This window comes from Trachurus japonicus, chromosome 9, assembly GCF_045865225.1.
Source record: "Trachurus japonicus isolate A0001 chromosome 9, Traja_1.0".
NCBI lineage: Eukaryota > Metazoa > Chordata > Actinopteri > Carangiformes > Carangidae > Trachurus > Trachurus japonicus.
The window spans coordinates 10,290,098-10,313,916 of record NC_140915.1 but is presented as its reverse complement, the minus strand read 5'-3'; the positions used below and the strand labels follow the sequence as shown (position 1 = coordinate 10,313,916).

The 23,819-nt window shown below is 41.4% G+C and overlaps 1 protein-coding gene across 2 annotated transcripts in view; it reads left to right on the top strand.

The window, feature by feature from the left end:
- The window catches only part of fras1 (Fraser extracellular matrix complex subunit 1), a 341,854-nt gene that overhangs the window by 143,892 nt on the left and 174,143 nt on the right, over positions 1 to 23,819 (top strand). For both annotated transcript variants that reach the window (XM_085785897.1, XM_085785896.1), the window contains exons 14-17: positions 14,845 to 14,988; positions 17,402 to 17,542; positions 17,951 to 18,091; positions 18,946 to 19,113. In XM_085785897.1, the coding sequence (XP_085642023.1) occupies positions 14,845 to 14,988; positions 17,402 to 17,542; positions 17,951 to 18,091; positions 18,946 to 19,113 (594 nt within the window). The remainder of the gene's footprint in view (positions 1 to 14,844; positions 14,989 to 17,401; positions 17,543 to 17,950; positions 18,092 to 18,945; positions 19,114 to 23,819) is intronic.

Genomic DNA, 23,819 nt, shown 5'->3' with positions numbered 1-23,819 from the left:
ATAGCGTGGTAGATGATGATGCTATTCATTCATTCATAGATGATAATACTGTATGGATGATGGATGAAGACGTTTCTGGAGTGAGACTGTATAATGTTTGAGCTGATAGCTGGTACTGTAGATACAGCACCAAGATGGAGCAGGAACGTAAACATTGTAGAAACTGATTTTAATTGGATGCAAAATTAGGACAAGTGCAGGATGAGTCATCAAACATCTAAATTTGTTTTACAGGAAGGTTTTCTTTCTTTCTTTTTTTGGACTCTCAGATTTTTTATTATCTGCCTCCAAATGGAACTCAAAACACACCTGGTCTCAATGAAACTATTCAGTATCAATAGACCAGATGGTGGAGCGTGCAGGGCAACCTCGTTGCAATTCTGTGTTTATTTACAACACAAACTGGCACAAGTCATAAAGCTAAATTTTGCAGCGTTTGATTGGACGAGAATGTCTCACAGTGAAGGAAATGACACTCATCCATTGGAAAGTGAGGAAACTCAGTTGTTTTAGCCTGGATATCTTTATATAGAAGAAGTATGATTATCTACAGTAAACTTGGACAGTGGACTTGAAGGTCCTTGGATCTCAGTTACAACAGTTAAAGGGATAGTTCAACATTTGGCAAATTGGCCCACAATCCATATATTCTTAGGAGTAGGTTTGTTACCTTTAATTGTCGGTGCAAGCTATTTTTAGAACAACTCTGTCTCACAACTTCCCGTTATTATCTCATAGCGTGGTGAATGTGCAGGTCACAACTTGTCCACCAGAGCGTTTTGGAGTTGTTGGATTGTGTATTTGATGAGTTTGATGAGGGAAACCAAGAAATCCCATTAGCCTCCGTAGCGTAGCTCTGAGCAGCTTGCGGCTCTGCTCCGCCGTTCTAAAAACAGCTTGCACCGACAATTAAAGGTAACGAACCTACTGCTATGACGATAGGGATTATGGCAATGGGCCAATTTGCCAAAATGTTGAACTATCCCTTTAACATGTGGATACAGGATTAAAGCTTAGAAAATATTTTTTTTTTATTACAAGGGGGAAAAAAACAAAAACACATAGACTCAGATTCTGACATTGACTTAATAGCAGCGATCATCTGGCCGCTGGCGCCGGGGCAACGAGTGGCGTTCCCACAGTGGGACTCCACAGCTCGGTGCCGCTCCGTGTTTCAGGGCCCTGGGATGAACTCTGGGTGACTTATTTCCACTGGGTTGGTTATGAGGATAACTCAGAGAGGATGTTCTGACTGAATATTTCACGAAGCTCCCTCAGGGAATTGAAGTATTATTGCTTCAGTATTGTGCTTTTCCCCCTCAGTCACTGTTAAAAAAATAAGATATAAAAAAGCCGAAAGAAGGTGGTTGTTTGGAGGCACATGTGCAGGTTGGAGGAGTCGCTCTTATTGTGACATTTCCTCTGAACCGTTGCTGCAGCTCTGAACTCTCTGTCGCCCCCGAGGGACGGTGGGGTTGTTTGGAAAAGTTCTTGAAGTTGGTGTTGGTGCCCTTTTTAAAGCAAAGGACAAAAAGCCTGTCAAGATTTAGTCAAAGTAAAGAGAGAAGAAAAAAAAAAGGCGAATAATTAAATATTTGTGGCTCTCATTCATGTTGCTCTGCTTGATGTTTCTGATCTGACTCTTTCAAAATAAGAACATTAGAGAAACCAGTTAGTGCCTGAAAATGGATTTGTAATTGAAAATTAAATTGACTTGAAAATTACTTTTTTTTTTCTTTCCACCAAACTTTTCTGTTTTATTGTTAATTCACTCGTTCAGAGCTGAGTGAGTGTGTGTTAATATTACACCGTGCTGCTCTCCAGTCAATCACTTCACACCCATAGGAGAAAAAACAAAACAGCACAGGAAGTTTCTCGTAGGAAATAAAACCCTTTAAGTTTGATAAGCGCTGTATTCTTGTATTGTTACACCCAGTTATTCTTTTGAATATGAAAGAGTGCTTGGAGAAAAATATGAATATTATAAATTTACCTCATGCATGGAGGCTCAATGTACTAATCAGGTCATGTACAGCTCAAACATTCACAGAAAACAGCGATACGTGACTCAGACTTTTAAAAAAAAAAGAGAAAAAAAAAACATGAATAGATTTCAAGCTTCGTTTTTCAGCCGGCACATGTTGTTATGAGTCATGAGTTTTGCTTTTTAAATGGTTTGTGCTCAGGAATCAGCAGAGCAATCAGACTACAGTATTGTGGCAAACACCTGTTGCCATTTGACTTTTATGCATTATTTATTTCTCAGCCTGATTCAGAGCGAAGAGTTGCAGTATAATCACAGTCATATTTCAATAATAAACAGTGATCAGGTGTGCATCTGTAAATTGGAGGAAATTGACGTTTTATATACAGTATGTATAAAGGGCCAAACTGATATGGATTTTTTTTGGGGGGGTGGGCAGATGCCGATGTTGATATTAAAGGGATAGTTCACCTAAAATTGAAATTTTACTTACTTACATTATCTACTCACCCTCATGTCGACTAAGGGCTGGGAGAAGTTTCAGAGTCCTCCGTGGCTTCTCTGAGTTACAGGGGGTCTCGGCGTAGCAGTGCATGTCAATATAACGGTTGCAAGTGGATACCAACTGTCTTCGTAGCAAAAAGACACACCAAAAAACATCCAAATACCTCCATGCTGCTCGTATGTAATGTCCGTCTTGTATTGAAGCCCCGAAATGCGAAATTGTCCCGAAAAAAATTAAATCTATTTTTCAAGCTTGTTTGTAGCGGAAGCTCCTCTTCCCGGTTTGTCAAATTTCGACGAACCGGGAATGAATTGAAATATAGACTTATTTAATTTTTTCCGGAATAAAGAATTCCAAATTCCAAATAACAGATATATATCGACTGATTTAATTTCTACATTTTTCATTCGTAAATCAATGGATAAATAAAACAAATAGCTGCTTTTGATCGCTTAAATATAGTTCAAACACGTGTTATAAAGATATAAACTGAAGGGAGAACAGTGTGGTGCAGTCAGCATGTGAATTGATGTGAGTTCTAACGTGTTCACATTTTCTTTCCTGCATCATTTCAAACCATGAAGTTTTTATGAATCAAACTTTGACACGCCCCTACTGGATAAATAACGGCACAAGGACATCATTTCTAAGTAAAACCGAGTCATATTCCCTGCACTTTATTAGTGAAAATATAAGTGTTAACATCGTCGTCTGTCGGCTCAACTATTGGCCGATTAATTCTCAAAGGGCTTCAGTATAATCGGCCCTCGTTATGTACTGGAAGTGATTGTCGTGGGGCGTTGAAATGAGCTCAACCAGCGCAGGCAGGTGGGAGGGAGGGAGGAGGCTTAACGGTGGATAAGAAGCGAGAGCAAAGACTGGACCCCCGCTGTGCAAAGTGCCAATAAAGGATGGATGCAACAACAAGAGCTGTCGACATCGACTGTTCCTCCACCACCAGCACCACCACCGCCGCTCTGCCTCAGAGGCCTCGGTGCAACCAGAGCCTCTGGACCAATGACTGAAGCCGAGCTGAGCTGAGCCGAACCCCGAGGGGAACGCTAATATACTCTGAGCAGTTTGACTGAGCGCCTCCATCAAGCAGAGAAGACCTGCTGTGACTGCTGGGGGGGTTGGCAGGATGATAGACAGATGAAGAGAGAGAAAGAGAGAGAGAGAGAGTGGAGAATAACCGCAATGTGATTACGGTGTGGTTGACGCCGCAGCTCAATTTCACACCTTAAAGGGATATTTAAACATTGTGGCAAATTGGCCCATTGCCATAATCCCTATAGTCATAGCAGTAGGTTTGTTACCTTTAATTGTCAGTGCAAACTATTTTTAGAACGGCAGAGCAGAGCCGCGAGCTGCTCAGAGCTACGCTACGGAGGCTAATGGGATTTCTTGCATCAAACTCATCAAATACACAATCCAACAACTCCAAAACGCTCTGGTGGACAAGTTGTGACCTGCACATTCACCACGCTATGAGATAATAACAGAACGTTACCAGACAGAGTTGTTTTAGAGGTAAATGCAGAGACTGCTTGATGAAAAACTGTCCCTGAAGACAACATACATCAGCTGTTTTGCATGAATTTACCTCTAAAACAACTATGTGTAGTAACGTTCTGTTATTATCTCATAGTGTGGTGAATGTGCAGGTCACAACTTGTCCACCAGAGTCTTTTGGAGTTGTTGGATTGTGTATTTGATGAGTTTGATGAGGGAAACCAAGAAGTCCCATGAGCCTCCGTAGTGTAGCTCTGAGCAGCTCACGGCTCTGCTCCGCCGTTCTAAAAATAGCTTGCACCGACAAGTAAAGGTAACGAACCTACTGCTATGACTATAGGGATTATGGCAATGGGCAATTTGTGTTATCCTGCCTCCATCCATCCATCCATCCATCCAGCTCCATGTAATGTAATATAATACAGTGCTGTGGAAATCCCTCTTCATACATTTATGCTGCCTCTGTCCTGCTCTGCTGCTGGATGCTGGATGCTTCAGGCCTCGACGGCGTCCACTGAAGAAACTCCCCTGCTCATTCATTAATCCAACATCTACACTGCATTAATACTGCAGATATAACTGTATTTATCTATAATATTGTACAGCCAAAAGTCAAATCGAACACAGCGATGGCGGCTGCGGTGCGTGACGTTGTGCGACTCCCCTGTCAGGCTCTTATCCTGCATCTGTCTGTCCTAACAAATCCAAAACATCAACTCTCTCTCTCTCTGTGTGTGCGTCTGTGTGTGTGTGTCCCAGTCAGGCAGCAGAGCGTTTACTTTTAACACATAACCAGCTTTAATAAGAGCATAAACCTTTGCTTTGCTTTGTTTTGTTTTGTTTTCTCCCCCCTGACCAGCGTCTCCCGAGGCGGCAGCGCTGGAAATCAGAGGGTGCACTGCTCACTCAGGCCGCGGCTATTAGGGGAGGATTTAGTCTGAAGCAGCTCCTTATTCCAGCTCCTATTGTTTACGGAGGAAGAGAATCACAGGAAGGATAGAGAGAAGGAGGAGGAGGAGGTGGGAGGTGATGGGAGGAGGTGTCAGTGAGTGCGTGAGGTGTTTGTGAGGAGCTGCTGTGAGGCGTTTATGGAGGATTGTAATGCTTCTTGGCAGACGACCAGGACCACCCAGAGCCCGGTGTGTCGCTGCAGGACTCCCTGGGGGTTCGTTGTGGGTGTGTGTGTGTGTGTGTGTGTGTGTGTGTGTGTGTGTGTGTGTGTGTGTGTGTCTGCCCATGCATGCATCCACAGTCAGCTGGTTAATAGTTATTGGAAGGAGAGAGAGAGAGCTGTTCGTCCTCTCCGACTTGTTTCTTTCTCAGTTTCTCCCCAACGGCTCAGTGAGATCAGGACGGTTCAGGCTCGTTGCTCATACTGTTCATACAGCTCCACACTGGATGTTTGTGGGAGTCAAAAAAACAAAAAAAAACAGAGTAAAGACTTTGTTAGTGATCTGTTTGTTTCAAAACACATTTGTTATTGTCTCCAGTCAGTGTCAAAAGCCACACAAACACATGCTCATCCATCCTGGTCACGTCAAAAACAGTCCACAGCAGCTTCCATCTCCCATTTATAGGAAGTGTTTCAAGGTCTTGTTTTTAAGGTCTTTTGTTTCAAGAGCCACATTGAGGAAAAAAAAAAATTCACAGACTTTGAGAATAAATTCATAGTTTTACGAGAATAAAGTCATAATGTTACAAGAATAAAGTCATAATTTTACGAGAATAAAGTGGCAATTTTTACATAAAGAAAGTTTACAAGAAAAAAGTCGTAATTTTACCAGTAAGTGGATACGGTACGCTGTTCTGTTCTCAACATTTGGAAAAGTGGCCCATTGCCATAATCCCTATAGTTTAAGGAGTAGGTTCGTTACCTTTAATTGTTGGTGCAAGCTATTTTTAGAACGGTGGAGCAGAGCCGTGAGCTACTCAGAGCTACACTACGGAGGCTAATGGGATTTCTTGGTTTCCCTCATCAAACTCATCAAATACACAATCCAACAACTCCAAAACGCTCTGGTGGACAAGTTGTGACCTGCACATTCACCACGCTATGAGATAATAACAGAACGTTACCAGACAGAGTTGTTTTAGAGGGAAATGCAGAGACTGCTTGATGAAAAACTGCCCCCAACGAGAAAGCGCGTCAGTGGTTTTGCATTAATTAACCTAGAAAACAACTCTTGGATTGTGTATTTGATGAGTTTGATGAGGGAAACCAAGAAATCCCATTAGCCTCCGTAGTGTAGCTCTGAGCAGCTCACAGCTCTGCTCCGCCGTTCTAAAAATAGCTTGCACCGACAATTAAAGGTAATGAACCTACTGCTATGACTATAGGGGTTATGGCAATGGGCCAATTTGCCAAAATGTTGAACTATCCCTTTAAGAGTTTCTCAACAGTTGCACCAGTAGCTTGAAACACAACTTTTAGCTTTGTTTGTTTGCTTTATCAACATACAATGCATCATGGGATAGGTTGATCCACCTGTTGGAGCTGATACTAAAAGTCTCTGTGACACAAGTGAACATTTATGATATAAAGTTCTTTTTGAATTGACTAGATTTGGGTCACAGTGACCTCACGCTGTCCTTGTGAAGACAACAGCTCCAGATCCGACCTGCGGGGAGTCGCTTCCCTGCAACATCACAGTGTGTGATAGTCAGACTCAGGCCGTCGCTGCTGCAGCTCTTTGATTTATTCCAAAGGGACTCAATAGAACCAAAACTGACCTATATTCAGTTTACCAGCCTTTTGAATTAATTTGTCTGGCTTTTTTTTTTTTTTTTTTGTAAGCCTGAGAGAACGACAGATCTTTGGAACGGCAGTGAGATTCATTCATAACGTGGAGAGATCACTGGAGGACGGCTGTTCTTTTTATAGAAACGCTACTTTACTCAGTTCGTCTCTGGAAATAAACGCTGCTGCTGCTGTTGTTGATGTTGTTGCTGTTGTCGGCGGCGGCTTCCAAGCAAAGTCTGTCGCTATTTCCATTCGTGATTCAACTTAACTGTTGTTTCTGACCTCTGCATAACCCTCTCATGTTCACTTGTGTCGGAGCCGTCATGGTCGGTTTGCTTCTTTTTTAGAAAACACCTTTGACATCAGTGGTTATTTCTGTCAGGTGTGATTTTCACGGCTCTCTCTGCTTGTGAAATCTCAGGAAAGGTGGGAGAGATCGAATCGATGCCGTCTTGACTGGCTCACCCAGCGTATGTGTTCACCTCGTGACCCCCCCCTCACCCACCCATGTGTTATTTAAATTTTACATCCCAGTTTCATTCATGGAACCGTGACGACTGTACAGTTTCTGTGTTTTCCGGTTTCCTGAGCTAATTCTGCAGTTTGGCTTCACACCGCAGAGGAAATGTTTGGAGAGTTACAGCCCCAGTATGTAACTTATTTGGCTTTTTATTAGCAAGAATCAAATATGTCTTTCATAAATACGTATTTCACTGAAGTGGAATCACAGCAGCATACAAATGAAAGCTTTCTCGTACCTTAGAATGAGTTGTTACAAGTCATTACAAATACATAAGTGGGCGACGCACCGAACCGAGGCGGCCATGTTGCATCGCCATTTTTTTACGTTGAGTGGCAGCGTGACCGTAGGTAACCACGGAAACCCAGCGGAGCTGTCGGCTCGGCCTGTTAAAACTGTCACCACTGTGTAGTGTGAGGAAGGACGGAGGCACTGATGTTGCATTCAGGTGCAGTCAGGCAGACGGCCGTCGGCAAAACCAACTGGATGTCATTTTCACCATCATCATCACCATGACAACATATCGTCACGCCTGTATTGTTTTGCCTCGTGCTGGCAGACCACTTGTTTACATAGACGCTTGTTTATCCTGTTACACGCAGCGTCTGTTGTCTGTCTGACGTCTGCCCGATTTCACGTGAATGCAACATCAAGAATATGTTCAGATATGCAACCGCACCGCTAGATGGGGGGAATTCCTACACATTATACATATAAGTTCGGTCCCTTCGAAGTTTTTCTTTCTTTATTGGCTGGAAAAACCTGATACTGAATCTATGAATCTAGATTCCAAAATAAAACCCCTCTCTTTCTCTTTCCCCCCCGTGCTCAGTTTAATTGCTGCGTCTCTCTCGGTTCATACCAGAAGGAACGGCGAGCTAAGATTATCCGCCGCACCGTCGTCGTGTGACTGTGCATTCGTCTCCACCTCCACCTCGCCTGTTTTATGCAGAGAAGGTTTTTTTTTTTTTTGGCAACTGGTCTGCTAGGATTACATTTGCTGATAACTTAGCGCTCCGGGCTGCACAGAGAAAATAAATTGCTCTCCTGTGAGGGCCAAGGTAAAGGACGTGTAATCCCCTTGTTGGATATAACCGTTTTGGAGAGGTTGTGTGTGTGTGTGACCGTGTGTGTGTGACCCAGTGGTAGAAATGTAGGAGTCACATCTTTTGCTAAATGCTGGTTAGATGCTTTCTATGTTTTTGCTTCATTTGCAAGAAGAAAAGAAAAGAAAAGTCCAACATCGAGTGGATTTTGTTTGTTAAATTTTGTTCAAGTCGCTGCAGAGGTGCAGCCGAGGAATCGACTAGATATCAAGGATTATCTCTGGAAGAGGAAGAATAAGAAGAAAGTGGGAGGAGAAGAAGAAAAAGAAAATAAGAAAAAAGAAAAAGAAGACTAGAAAGAGAGACGTTAAAAATTGAACATGGGTGTAAACAGAGACAAACAAGCACAGAAAGAGAAAGACAGATGACAAGAAATCTAGTGTTGAAGCTCAAGAGAGAGGCCAGAGGGCTGAGAGAGAGAGAGACAGACAGACAGAGAGCATCATGGGAACAGAGGGATGCATATCTTCAGAAACAGAGAGAGAGAGCGATAGAAAGATAGACAGAGAGATGATAGGAAGGAAAGAGAAAGAAGAGCTGGCGGAGACTAAAATATTGAACAGTGGGCCAGGAAACTGTTTCACCTGTCAATCAACCTGTCACCATGGGCGATAGCTTCCAGTCCTTCAAGTCTTTCCAACACAGAACCGAACAGAACGGGAAGTTTCCTCGGGACGTCCCGCCACTTAAACCCGAGCTGTCCCACCACCACTCACAGGAAGTCCGCTCTGCTGTTGCATGTTTCAGACGTCTACTGTACTGTAACCTTCAAGTCACGTAGTATCTATAATTCAGAGCTTATTATAAAAAATGTTTTGCTTTTTTTGATTGATTTCTCACCTCGCGGGCACGTCAGCGCAAAACCAAAATTAACTCCCTGAGACTTGAGACTTGACGGGAGCGTTCACGGAGAACATTTGCTGCACTTGCATTTAATTTTTCACTTACAGGGACTTTTCTAGCGTTGCTGCTCTGAAAACCTTTTACCCTTCTCCTGTGTTTTATTTTGAAATGTTGATCCATAAAAAAACACTCTAAATTTACTTTTAGCCAATCAGAGGAGAGGAGGCTCTGGGCCTTTCTTCTGATTGGCTGACTGAATGATTAATTAAAAATAGAGCAGATTTCAGAATAAAACACCAACAAATCCTGTGTGATTCGGATAGTGGATCCAGGTGAGAGTAATATGTTGTGACATCACAAAGTCGCTGGTTTTAAGGTTTATTTTTCTGAATACTGAGGCTTTGATAGTTTCACAGTATTAATTCAGAACCTACAGCTATAATCTATAATCAAAACAGACATGGGGAATCTGACTTCACACATTATTGGACCTTTAAGAAGCATCTCTTCAAATTAATCTTCATATCATGTAGACACATGAGCCGAGAGCGCTGGCTGTTCGGGAAGATAGAAAAATCAATCTAAAAAGTGTTGGTACATTTCCAAATCTTATCCTCGCTTATAAAAAAACGCGTACATGATTTGCAGTTAATGGGCTAAAACATGCAAAAACCACCAAGTGTGGTCCTTTAAATCAGTCGGTGTCAGTGATTTAAATCCCCTGCTGATAGAAAAAATGACTGATTTATCCGCCCACAGTGGGAAGAAAAAAAAATGGAGAGGAAGTGGATTTGGCTGCTGGTTGGTGGTAATTTTTCACTGAAAATGAAGAGAGATGGAAAAGTGAAGTCAAGTTGAGAGAGAACGAGACACAAGGAGGGGCGGATTTCATTTCTATTTGGCACACATGATGAATAATGTAACGCAAAATGCAACAAAACTGACACAAACAGTGCAACACATCCAGACTGAAAACACACAAATCTCCATTTTTCCACAACAATCTTTAACTCATATTTAATTTAGCTCCTTTTTCTACTGAAGACGAGAGCATGTGAGGGACAGAAATGGAAACTGTACAAACTCTAAGAAGAAGAAAAAAAGCACAATCTGTATGGACGAGATAAACAAAACCCAAATTAAACCGTGTCACTGAGAAGGTAAGAGAACTTTGAAATTTTAATAATGGGAAATATATTTGAAATTTAAGTCGAACCAACCTGGATCTTTTGGAAGTCGCCTCCTCTCCTCTTTCTTCAAGGGAATTGAAAAGTGTAAAGTTCAAGGTTCAGCCAGTTTTCTCTCTATGCTTACAGAATAAAGATGTTAGGACGCTGCACGGAGCCTCCGCTCACAGTGACTGAGTGTTTGGAGTCATGGTGCAGACACACCAACTCCTGAATTCCTCTCATTTTACGGATCCCATTCATTCATTCCCTCCTACTTATCTGGACTCTCTACTTCCAGACTCTCTCTTATCTATCTGGCCTGTCTACCTGGTCTTTTTACTAAACTTAACCAACTCCTTTCATCATTGCCTAAGCCCAACCAGTGCAAAATCTTTTTGGGGAAAAAATACGCTATTTTAAGGAATTGTCGGAAAGGCAGGATGTTTTAAAAAAGAAAGAAATACCGTCATTCCGACCATAGGAGGCAAAAATGGTTGGAATGACAGGACGTTTGATAGAAAATTAAGTGTTTCCATTTAGAGTTGAGGCTCATGTCGGATTGGTGGGATGTCGGAATGGCGGTTGCCCCCCCCTTTGCATAAAGTAGACTCGACTTTACTTTACTTTATGCAAATGAGGTCCGTCCAACGCAATGCGGCCGGCTCCCGAAACTCCGTTCAAACTATGAAACGAGGCAGAGTTGATCAAATGTGAATCAAGATTCTGTTACTGCACGGCCCATTTCCTGCCTCAAATGTTTTAACCTGCGTCTCTTTCTCTCATTAAAGGGACAACGAGGAGTTTTGGAAAAGCGAAGCGTTTTCACACTACATTTATGAGCCTCCGCGCGCACCGTAAAATTCTTTGACCGGTGCAAGACAGACTCATGTTTTCATTCATCAAGAATTAAAGTCAGAGGTTCAAAGGCGATCAGATACCGTCGTAGTCCCGACCATAAACGGCGATTCGGCGGCGTTATTCTCATGACTCGCCACGAAACCGAAAGTAAGGAAACGCTGGTCGGCTCGCCCAGCTTTTCTGCCACCACTAATAATAACAAAATAACGATAAAGACAAAACGATATATTTACCGAAAATGGGCCCATTAACAAGTGTGGGTAGCGGAGATTCATCCACATTAATATGAGACATTTTTATTGTCGTGGAATTTTTCGTTCTGCCGATGGAGAAACTCCTCGTTGTTCCTTTAAATATTCAACATGTTTTTAGACCTGTTTGTTTTAAGTCTTTTATTTTGGCGGGACGGCTCATCGAACATTAAAACCACAATTCAATGAAATGTGCTGTGAAGTTTGGGCCACATGGCGTTGAAGAAATTATACAAATTAAAGGTTACACTTTACTTGAAGGTATTGTCATAACGTTGTCATTAAGTGTCATTTGGTTTTTGTAGGGTTAGGATTAACCGAATGACAACGTTATGACATTGACATAATGTTTATGACACAATACCTTCAGGTAAAGTGTTACAGTACCTTTAATTTGCATAATTTCCTCGACGCCATGTGGCCCAAACTTCACACTTCACATTTGATTGAATTTTGGTTTGAATGTTTGATGAGCCGTCCCGCCAGAATAAAAGACTTAGAACAAACAGGTCTGAAAACATGTTGAATATTTAATGAGAGAAAGAGACGCAGGTTAATTGCACATGAGAAATTCAGCGACAACAAAGTGTGTAAACACAGCAGGGATTGGAAATTAAGATTTATTTAATAAGCCTCCGATGACACAATCGTGTTGGATGTAAGTGTGTGTGATAACAGAGAGGAACTGTGTGTACGTGTGTTTGTAGATCTGATTAAAACAGGAAGAGGAGTGAGTGTTCCTGGTGGGGAGTGTGTGTTTTCCGGGTGATAAAGAGGCGGATGAAGCAGGAGTGATGGAGACATGAAGGCAGCAGCAGCTACTCTACCTGAGGAAAAAAAAGAAAGAAACCTGCATCAAAGAGCAGAAAAAGATTTATCTCACGCTGCTTCTCCGACAACTTCTCGCAAAAGAACGTATTTGATTAACTTCTTATGGCGTCTCTCTCCCCCGTTAACGGAGCGAAGATTTCCATCAGCGCTTCCTAAACGCTGCTGATTAGATTAATTGCCCTCCCCTGTGGTGAACGTCCCCCCCCCGGTGTTCCTCTCATTTCACTTCCTCGCTCAGCACGGAAACTTTCAATTATCCTTCATTTCTCTGCTTTCGCTCTTGAACCTTTGACCGCCAGGTGCTTCACCCATGTTCAACTGCGTATCTCTGTCTCAACTTTGTAGATCGTCCAGGTTTCTCTAAGGCCCCGTTTATAAATACAAGTTCAGTAGTTAAAGGAAAGGCAAGTTTATTTGTATGGCCCATTTTTTACCAACAGTCTGTCTCAAAGGGTTTTTACACAGCATCATAACAACATCCTCTGACCTCTGACCCTCACATCGACTGAGGAAAAACTCCTAGAAAACTCTTAACAGGGAGAAAAAGAAACGGGAGAAAGCTCAGGGCGAGCAACCCAGGACGGGCAAACCTGCAATAGATGTTGTATACAGACAAGAAAACAGTTCAGTTCAGTTTTAGTTCAGTTCAGTTCAGTTTTATTGGTATCCTTAGGGAAATTGAATTTGCAGTAGGCATCACAAACAAACGTAGACAAAAGACAGCATCAAAACATCAACATGTCACCAGCCACAACATAGTGCAGTAGTACATAAAAAAAAACAGTACAAATAATAAAAAGTGCATAGTGCTGCAAGGATTGAAAAAAACAGATAACAACATGGAATATGGAAAAACATTGAAATCACTCAGTTAATGCGGCAGCAGCTTCTGCTGTGCAGACTGGGTCATACACAGATTAATGGAAACCTCCTGCCACAGTGGAGATTTGGAAAAACTCTGTTTTAGGCTTCAGAGCCTCACAGACAGTGTTGGGAAAGTTCACTTTCTAAATGAACTAGTTCAAAGTTCAGTTCACAAATTTTTAAAATGAACTAGTTCAGTTCATAATTCATAATTCAAAATTTTGAACTAAGTTCACGGTTTCAAAACTGAACTAGTTCTTTTTTCTTTTCTTTTTTTTTATCAATATGTTGCGGCAAGCTATTCGTTTTCAAAACTATTGCCTCAGCCCGTATAGAACCATAGACAGCAATTAGTTACTGGTTACTTTCCACAAAAAGTAACTGAGTTACAACTTGATGAAAGTAATTAATTACCAGGAAAAGTAACTACTGCATTACTATTTTATAAAATTCTCAAATATGTCAAATTACTTGGAAGTTTATCTGGAACTAACCAACTGGGTCAGTATTCCTCCACAGACAGGCTCAGCAATGTGCTGTATCACTCCACCTCTTCATGCGCCGCTGATGCAAACAGCTGATAGGTGTTGCCAGATTGGGTGGTTTTTTCCGCCTGTTTACGGTGTGTTTAGCTGGTTTTTGCTTGGAAGGCTCTATGGAAATCTGGCACACTCCTGAACAAAGTCATACTGTGAGAGAGCGCCGTTCACAAACGGCAGAATGAACGCGTTCACAGTAACGTTCATGAAGCTGAAATACAGTACAATACGTTCAGTTCACGTTCGCACAACGCTGGTCACAAATATGTATGTGACAGAAATGCATCAGCATCACGTAGCTATGTGATGAACAAACCTTGTGCCATCCCAGAAGGAACAGGAAGTGACTGGCTGACATGGCTGTGTGCTTCTCCTTACACAAAAAAACAGTAGCCAATCTGGTGTGAACACTGTTATTTGTGTAGATATCCAACTATGTGTAAACGTGACCAGAGTGAAAAGGTTTATGATACTTGTGAATGAGCATCGTTGTCATGGAGTAACGATGTGTTGTCAGAGTGTGAGTCAGAGCGGTCGCTCTTGTGTGTGTTTGTGTATTTGTTTGTTTGTTTGTAGCACTTGCTGTGGCATCTGGCTTCAGTGTGTGGGCCACTGGGAAATCACGGTGATCATACCAGTTGGTGCTGAATTAGATTCCTGGAGCCTGTATTTGTTCACAACATGGACGCACACACGCACACACACCCTAACACACACACCCTAACACACACACACACAGAGGGACGAATGTGCAGGTGTAGCACAACATGTTGTTCCATGTATTTCCATCAACAAAACAGGATTGATTCACTGGTTAATTATCAGATACTGTGTGTCTGTGTGTTTCTCTCTGTCTCTTTGTCTGCAGCTCAAACCTACACACACAAATACACACACAACCAGCCTCTCGTTTGTATTTTATAACCCTCATGATCTCTTTTGTGTTCAGTGTGTCTTTTAAGTACATTAAGTAAGTTCAGTAATTACGCAATTTACTCTAAATGATACAAAAACATCAAATCAAATCTAGATTTCCTTTAATTAAAACAAGTTTGATTTAACCCGTCGTATCAAAAGTGAAGTGGTTTGTTCACGTGGTGTGTTTTCTGATCTTTCCTCCAGACTGTGACGCGTCGTGCTCAGACTGCCGCGGGCCGAGCCCACAGGAGTGTGTGTCGTGTTCAGACCCGGCTGCCTTGCTCAAAGACGGGGAGTGTGTCCCGGACTGTGGCGGAGGTTTCTACGCTCAAGATGGCGTCTGCTACGGTAAAATGAACACGACACCTCACAGCAAAGAACAAAAAAAAGACAGGAGGGTTTTTGTTTTTATTGTCTAACCCAGTGTTTCTTGTACCCCTAGTGGTACTCGGTGGAATTGCAAGGGGGACTTAAAACGATAAAATTGACGTTTACAGACATTTATCATTTTACAAAAATAGTGACTGGAGCCATCATTACTGAGTAAAATGCAGAGGCTAAACTAGGCTAATTAGTATTTTTCCCAATCCTGTATGTTTTAATGGGAAATTGGTCTCATCTTATTAATAAGAGGACACATTTTGATGGTTTTGATTGATTCACTCTTGAATGTTGTTTTTAGATTTACTGCATTATGCCGTCAACACTTTGTTTAGTCTCCATATATTTCTTAATAGGGCTTTTATTGTGAAATATCGCAGGTGCAATGCTCACCGTAGCTACAGCGTCTTTTAAAAATAAACTTTTCAACTTAGCAAAGATGAAGAAATGGCTCAAAAAAACCCCCCAAAAAACAGCCAAACTGATCCTGAAAAAAACAAATGAAGACAGTTACAGCACATTTTGTCAAAATTTGTTGTTTATTCCGATAAAATAAAAAAAAATAAAAATGTCCCAAGATGCATGGAAGAGGAAAAAAAAAACATCTGATATTCAAAAAGACCAGTGAAATGTCAGAGTGAACACAGAGCAGCAGCTTCTGAGACAAGTAGAGGTTTATTGTTAGTGGTGAACTGGAGGTGAAGGTTTGTTTGGGCTTGTTTTGTGTGTTTTTGTTTTTTTTAAAATTTAAACCTCTTGCCAGTTTCCACAGCGTGTGGTGGTGCCAGAATGATAAGTCAGCAGTAGCCAGAGTTAGCAAACAAACAATTAAAATATATATAATTAAGCCGTTCTCTCTCTCTTCTTCCACTAATGAGCATTCAGAGACTCAGAAGAAAGAGATCCTGTGTATGAATATGGATGGTTTCTATTTTTGCGTGGTAAGATGAGGAAGAGGAGCGCGGTGCAGGCGTCCCTCAGGGCGACGGTGAACTCAGGACGCACGAAGACGAGCTCGTTCTTTGGTTAAAAGCACCTGAAGGGGCTGAGGAAGGAGGGAGAGAGGGAGGGGGAACTTCTCCTCTTCTTCTCCTGCGGCTCAGACCACCTCTTTAAAGGAAAATGTCAAAACCTGGGTAACTTTCTGCAGAAAGGTCAGATACATTAGAAGTTGCCAGTTTGGGCTTTGAGGTTTTTTTTTTCCTTCTTTTTTTTAAATGTCAACATCTGGAGAGAGAGAGGGAAGCTGAGAGGATTTTAACTTCTCAATTTTCCTCCTGAGGGGTTTCCAGCTGCTTCATTTGAGAGGTTTCCTTTTTTTTTTCTCTTTTCTTTTTGTCCCCTCCGGCGTGCCGTAGGAAATCCCTCCTACTGGTCTTAGCCTCTGTGTGGAGGGAATGACAGATCTGTTTGAGCATGTTCACATGTCAAAATGTCATGTCAGCATGGGACAGCACACACACACACACACACACACACACACACTGGGAATGTAGCCTTTAGCTAAGTTTATCTTTTTGGACATATTTGACTTCTGACATTTTGTACATCAGAATTATTAAAGGGACAGTTCAACATTTTGGCAAATTGGCCCATTGCCATAATCCCTATAGTCTTAGCAGTAGGTTTGTTACCTTTAATTATCGGTGCAAGCTATTTTTAGAACGGCGGAGCAGAGCCGCGAGCTGCTCAGAGCTACTCTATGGAGGCTAATGGGATTTCTTGGTTTCCCTCATCAAACTCATCAAATACACAATCCAACAACTCCAAAACGCTCTGGTGGACAAGTTGTGACCTGCACATTCACCACGCTATGAGATAATAACACAACGTTACCAGACAAAGTTGTTTTAGAGGTAAATGCAGAGACTGCTTGCTGAAGAACTGTCCCTGAAGGCAACGCGCATCAGCGGTTTTGCATGAATTCACCTCTAAAACAACTCTGTCTGGTAACGTTGTGTTATTATCTCATATCGTGGTGAATGTGCAGGTCACAACTTGTCCACCAGAGCGTTTTGGAGTTGTTGGATTGTGTATTTGATGAGTTTGATGAGGGAAACCAAGAAATCCCATGAGCCTCCATAGCGTAGCTCTGAGCAGCTTGCGGCTCTGCTCCACCGTTCTAAAAACAGCTTGCACCGACAATTAAAGGTAACAAACCTACTGCTATGACTATAGGGATTATGGCAATGGGCCGATTTGCCCAAATGTTGAACTATCCCTTTAGGAGACAATGTGACGTTGAAGACCTCTCTCACACACACACACACACACCTTCCTCGTCCTAATTAATTAATTAGTTAATATTGAAGTTGAACTCTGTTCTGTGTTTTATCGCTCCACCCGGAGGTGATTAACATTTACATGCTGCGGTTCACAGCCTGCGATTCCTCCTGCGCCTCCTGTTTCCCTGACAACCCCAAGTGCATGAGCTGCCCTCCAGGGACCGCGCTGCATCATGGGAAATGTATTACGCAATGTCCGGACCAGCACTACCTGGACAGCCACAACAGATGCCGAGGTAGGCCAACGCTTCAGCCACTCAGCAACGCTTGTTGTCCAGACTCAAGGTCACTTAACACTCACTCGTCTCTGGAGCTTTTGACCACAGCGCTCTCGGTCTCTAATCTGCAGAATGAGATGAGCAGCACCAGTCTGCTCAGTTGCCATGGAAATGCAGATTTTCTTCTTCTTTTGATGTTCTTGTTAATAATAATAACTAATAAAAAAAAAAAGTTTGTTTTGAAGCATGTTTTCATCAGCATGTGAAAACACTGAACACAATATGAGCAATTTTCCACTTCAGATCAGTGTGTGTGCTCTTCAAGGAAAAAAAACACATGAAAAAGAAAAAATAATGATTTATCTGTGAAACCCACTGTGCTGCTCTTCGTCTTCTTCTCCTCCTCCTCCTCTTCCTCCTCCTCAGCCTGCCACAGCTCCTGCAGCCTGTGTTGGGGCCCCTCGGTGTCCCAGTGCACCCAGTGTCCAGCCGGTCTCCTGCTCCACCAGGGCCAGTGTGTGGAGGCCTGTGGGGAGGGGCTGTACCCGCACGACAACACCTGCCACAGTGAGCGGAGCCACACACACACACACACACACACACACACATACGTAACACCTGTAAAACTGCTGTATCACATCCCAGCACTGTCACTCTGCTGTCTCTTTTGACCAACGGTAACAATAATAATTAGATAACCGTGTTTGAATTGGGAAATGGGTTTGACTAAAAGAAAAATGTGGTTTTGTCTGTAGGTAATTGTACTATATTGATTGAGTTAAATAGAATGACATTACTAGAAAGAGATTAAAGTCATTTAAGACTAAAACTAGACTAACCGTACTCCTTGGACAATTTTTTCCCCGCCCCGTTGTCCCAGCTCTCGTCACTGCACACCGTGACACAAACGCGCTCCGTAACCCGTAATCTTTTGTTTATGACGGTAAAGACACTTCGTAACATCCTATATGTTATGTAACATTATCTGGTCGCTCCATTTATTGATTTTTCGCCGGCGTCGTTGTAAACAAATGCACATGGGCGAGAGGAGCGTAACCAAAACAGCAGAAAAGCGAGCGGACTTTCTGTGTAAATATCTCATGTTACAACATGAAAACCTGCAGCTTATATTCAAGTGTGGCCTATATACGTATGTACAAAATTGATTTTCTTTTAAACTTTAGCTGGTGCGGCTTATATTCAGGTGCGCTCTATAGTCCAAAAAATATGGAAAATCATCAGTTTTCGTTGACTAAAACTAGACGAAAATAGTCATGGATTATTCTGACTAAAATGTTTTAGTTGACTGAAACCTGACTAGACAAAAAAGAGTGAGTGAATGTGACTAAAACTAATAAAAACTAAAATGACAGTTTGAAACAAAGACTAGACTAAAACAGTCCTCCTCCCTTTGTTTTCAGACTGTCACCCGTCCTGTCGCTCCTGTGTGGGACCTTTGGCCTCGGATTGTCTCCGCTGCCTCAAACCGGAGGAAACGCTGCTGCCACAGTCCGGTCACCTGCAGCACGGCGTCTGCACAGCTCGATGCCCCGCCCACACCTACCTGGATGACGTACAGACGTGCAGAGGTGAGCACATCTGGACATGTTTGAATCAGTTCAGTTCAGTTTGTTAGTTTGTTTGTCGACACAGATGTGCACCGAACAAGCAGAGGATCCAGGGGCGTTAAATGCATTTCTTTAACAATTTAATCGGTTTCTCAGGATTTAATGTTTGTATCTTGAGGTTAGAAACGTTTTGCATATTTATGAAGCTGAGACGTACGAGGTTTGGTTCAGATCCAGATAATGATCTGTTTCTGGTGGAGGAAGATGCTGAGTCTGCATCACACAGAGTTGTAGTTATTATTAACAGAACACACGGCACCAGCAGCAGCACTTAGGAACGCTTACATCACCATTATCAATCAACATACAGCCAATAAAAACACACAATAATGATAAACTGCAACCGTTTAATGTTGTATATCATCATGGCTTCATGTTGTGTAAGGATTAAAGATACAAAAAAAAGTAGACAAAGCTACACTGAAGAACAAAACACACACAATGTAGGAGATGTGTAGTTTGGCCTTGGTTAGAGGACACTTTACATTCCTGCTCTTATGTGAGGACGAGCTGGAGAGTCTCTCATGAGTGAAAATGTGATTTTCAATTTATTTATTTATTTTTAATTTATCAACTGGTTTTAACCCGTGTCAGATAAAACAAAAAAAACGTCTCACAAAGTTGTCAGAGCAGCTGCGACACCCGTCAACACAAGAGCTCGACAGGTGTTACGGTTTTGTTACATGATCACATAACCTCAAAGCTGGCCTCCGTGTTGATGCAAACACACACCTGTCTTAAATTTCATGAATGTTGTGGCGACAAAATCTGTTACGCGCATGCCAACATCTCAGATGACACACACACGGACACACAAGGTGAAAACAACAGCAGTCCGCTTCCTTGTGGAGTCCCCCAGGGCTCTATCCTTGGACCACTCCTGTTTTCGTTGTGTTTTCTTCCCCCCCGGCTCAATTTTTTAAAATTTCTATGCTGATGACACACAAAAAAAGAAACAATGGGAGTTCTTTTAATTTGCTTTTAAACTGTTTTAATGGTCTCAAAACCTTTTTAAATGTTACTGAAAGCAAACCCTTCCATTTTTGTTTTACTTCTGTTGTACAACTCAAAATCTTACCATGAATATTTGTCTTATTTCTAGTCAAAAATGTCATATCTAGTCTAATTCCATCTAATTATATTTAAATAAGACTCATCACATTTTAAAGAGTAGCTATTTTAAGAGACTTTTCTTTTTTTTTTTTTTTTTACTTTTTTCAAGCATATTTTCCACTTGAAATAAGTAGAAAAATCTGATAGTGGAGCAAATTTTTCTTTCTTATTACAAGCACAAAAAAAAACTTGCTTTCAATGGCAGATCTTTCTACTTATTTCAATTGAAAATTTGTTTGAAACAAGTGAAAACTGTCTAAAAACAAGTACATTTTTAGGTGATGAGTCATATTTTAAGTGGGAAGAGATTAGTTTTGACTAAAATTGAGACATTTTGACAAGAAACAAGACAAATATTCTTGGAAAGATTTTGAGTTTTTGCAGTGTAAAGCACTTTGGTCGACCTGGTTGTTTTGAAATGTTCACTCTATCAATAAAATGGATTGGATTGGATCCATCCATTGGTACACCCTGGTCACAAGTCACATATAGAGACAAACAACACCCTGTCTTCGTGTTCATGTCAAACTCCTGAGAGAAGTTTTGTCTTCAGTCTTGAGTTTTATTAGGAAACGGTGTGTTTATGTCTCTGTTTGGTGAAGGAGGACAGTGTGTGTGTGTGTGTGTGTGTGTGTGTGTTTGTGTGGTGATGCCTGATTGGGTTGTTTATGAGTGTGAAATTGTGCATGTAATGGGTGAGTTTTTCATTAAGCTGTGTTCTAGTTGTCTGTCAGAATAATTATCACACACACAAAACACACACACACACCATTGCCTCTATAACTTCACCTCCTCCTCGTCACCACGGAGCCAGGCGGTTCATTTCCATGTGTGTGTTTTTATTTCTAACAAAGCAGAACAACACCGAAGAGAAGGAAGACATGAAAAGACCTTAATCACTTTTTTTTTTCTTTACTTCCCTTCGTCTTACCCTGCGCTGCGTTCAGTGTTTGGCAGCGATGCAAGTTTTTCCTTCTACCTGCTGTCTGATTCCTCCTTGAGGGCAGCCAAGTCATTTTTTTTTAACCAACGCTGGCATTTTTTTGTTTTTTGTTTTTTCCACTTGGCTCTGAGTTTCATCCGCCACAGCTTCTGTTACCTGACACCAGACGAAGCGCACGCTGCCAAACAGCGGTTTTTATCGCCACTGCTTACATTAAAGTCGAGTTTTTAAGCACTTTGATGACAGTGGAAGGCGTGTGAGAGCAGCAGGAAGAGAGGAGGGTTTGATAAACATGAGGTGCAGAACGTGGAAGAGATCCAGATTTAGAGTAAAAGCTGTTTCAAATATCAGACTTCAATAGTTTTATGGACTGAAGCAGTTCAGTGCTGCCTCGTCTTCATTTAGTAACACATTTCAATACTGACAGAGAAAATCAGCTCAAAAGTTAAGAAAGAGGCTGTAGTAAAGCAAAACATTTGCAAGAATTTGATGAATTTGGTTTTTAAAAAACTCATTGGTTTTGAAACCAATGTGTTAGTAACAGTATCAATGTCATAAATGATGTAAATGTAGATATAAATCTCTGAATAATATCCAGCCTTATGTCACAAAACTGTTTTGCAGTATTACATTTTATCACCTCTTTTAAACTTTAACTGTTGAAAGTCTGTTGTCAATAATAAGTAAATTCAGTTTTACATCACAACATCCAACAAGTTCTTCAAGTTTTCTTCAAGTAAATTTAGTAATTTAAGAAAAAGGAAAGGTCTTTAAATGTACATGTATTACTTAAAATGATGTTTATGAGTAGCGTTAGAGTTTAGGATTAGGTTTAAGAAGAACTGCCGTCCAATATAGACAGGTTTCCATTTAAACCACTTCTCTATTCTCCACCAAAAACCAATGGATTAAAAAGAAAAAGTAAAAGGAGCCAGAAAATAAATGTTGAATTTTCACCTCCTACAGAAGCACTTGCCAAATATGTGCTGAATTTAGCTCTATGAAGTCAAAGGTCATCAAATATCAAAATATCCCACAATTTAAAGACCCAGTGGAGGTGTTCATCTCATCTGAGCCTTTAGATTAAAAGACATCGACAAAGCACAACGCATACAAAAGGTTGGGAGGTGGGACTTTAGTGAGTCATAAACATAGATCCACAACATTGAACTTCTTATATGACTAGTTTTTGAATTAACACGGCAGAGATTAAAGTTTGATCCAAAGCTCATAAAGGAGAAAAGAAGCCATAGTCTACAGTATATGTATGTAAATGTATGAGTTGCACTTCCATTTGTCATGTAGTTACTGGACTCTGGGGAGGTGAAACTACAATACCGAGCTGCAGCGCTGCATTCATTATTGAACCGTACATTTATTTATCATGAAAACTTAAAACTGGATCAGGAGGAGTATGGGTGTGGGGTGTGGGGGTGTTGGGGGGGGGGGTATGGAGGCTGCCTTATCCCACTTTAGGGGCATTAAGCCTTAAAAGGCAGTGGATTGAGTGCAGGAGCTGAACTCTGCTGGGTGGACTCGTTGGGATTTCCCACGATGCTGCAGCGGCCGGCGTCCGATGCTGCCTGCTCACAGTCACTCAGCAGCTGAGTCTCAGTGATGGTGTTAATGACAGGGTGGGGGGAGGGGATGAAGAGAGAGGGGGGCACAGGAATGTCTTTATAGTTTCCTGTGAGTTGATGCTTCCTGGATTCCTCAAGCTTTTCAAACATTATAATTGGTTTCTTCACTTCCAACGTTATAATACTGTACATATCCCACCAATCCCAGCGCTGTTGGTTAGAATAAACATCACGAGACACACTGCAAAAACTCAAAATCCTTATGAATATTTGCCTTATTTCTTGTCAAAATGTCTCATTTCTGGTCAAGACTTATCTCTTTCCACTTAGAATAAGACTCATCACCTAAAAACGTACTTGTTTTTAGATAATTTTCACTTGTTTCAAACTAATTTTTATTTGAAATAAGTAGAAAAATCTGCCAGTGAAAGCAAATTTTTAATGCTTGTAATAAGAAAGAAAAACTTGCTCAACTATCAGATTTTTCTACTTAATTCAAGTGAAAATATGCTTGAAAGGAGTAAAAAGTGTCTTATTTTTTAAGTATTATGAGATTTTTTTTGACTAGAAATGACATTTTGACTAGAAATATGACAAATATTCTTGGTAAGATTTTGAGTTTTTGCAGTGCAACCTACAAGCTTCAGATTAGTTACCATGACTTTTTTGGTATAAGGAATCCTCTGGCCTCCTTCTTATCATACATCAAGTCAAACAGCCCGAAGACAAATGGAGAAAAACCAGGATCCTTCATTTCGCAGTCGTTGAGCAGATGTATCCCGGCAACAGGGAGTCGTCGTCATCATCAGTCTGCATCAGTTTGATTTTTAAAACGATCTCCAGCCCCGCAGCCATTTAGGGTAATGGCGTGATTTGTCTCCTTACAACAGTTTACTTTTTTAACTTCAGAGCAGCAGTGGCGGCGGTGGCGGTGGAACAGTACCAGAGAAGTTTTTTTTTTTTGTGTGTTTACTTTACCTTGGAATTGAAAAGCCGTTAGCACTATTGGATTTCCTTTATCATCCCAGAGG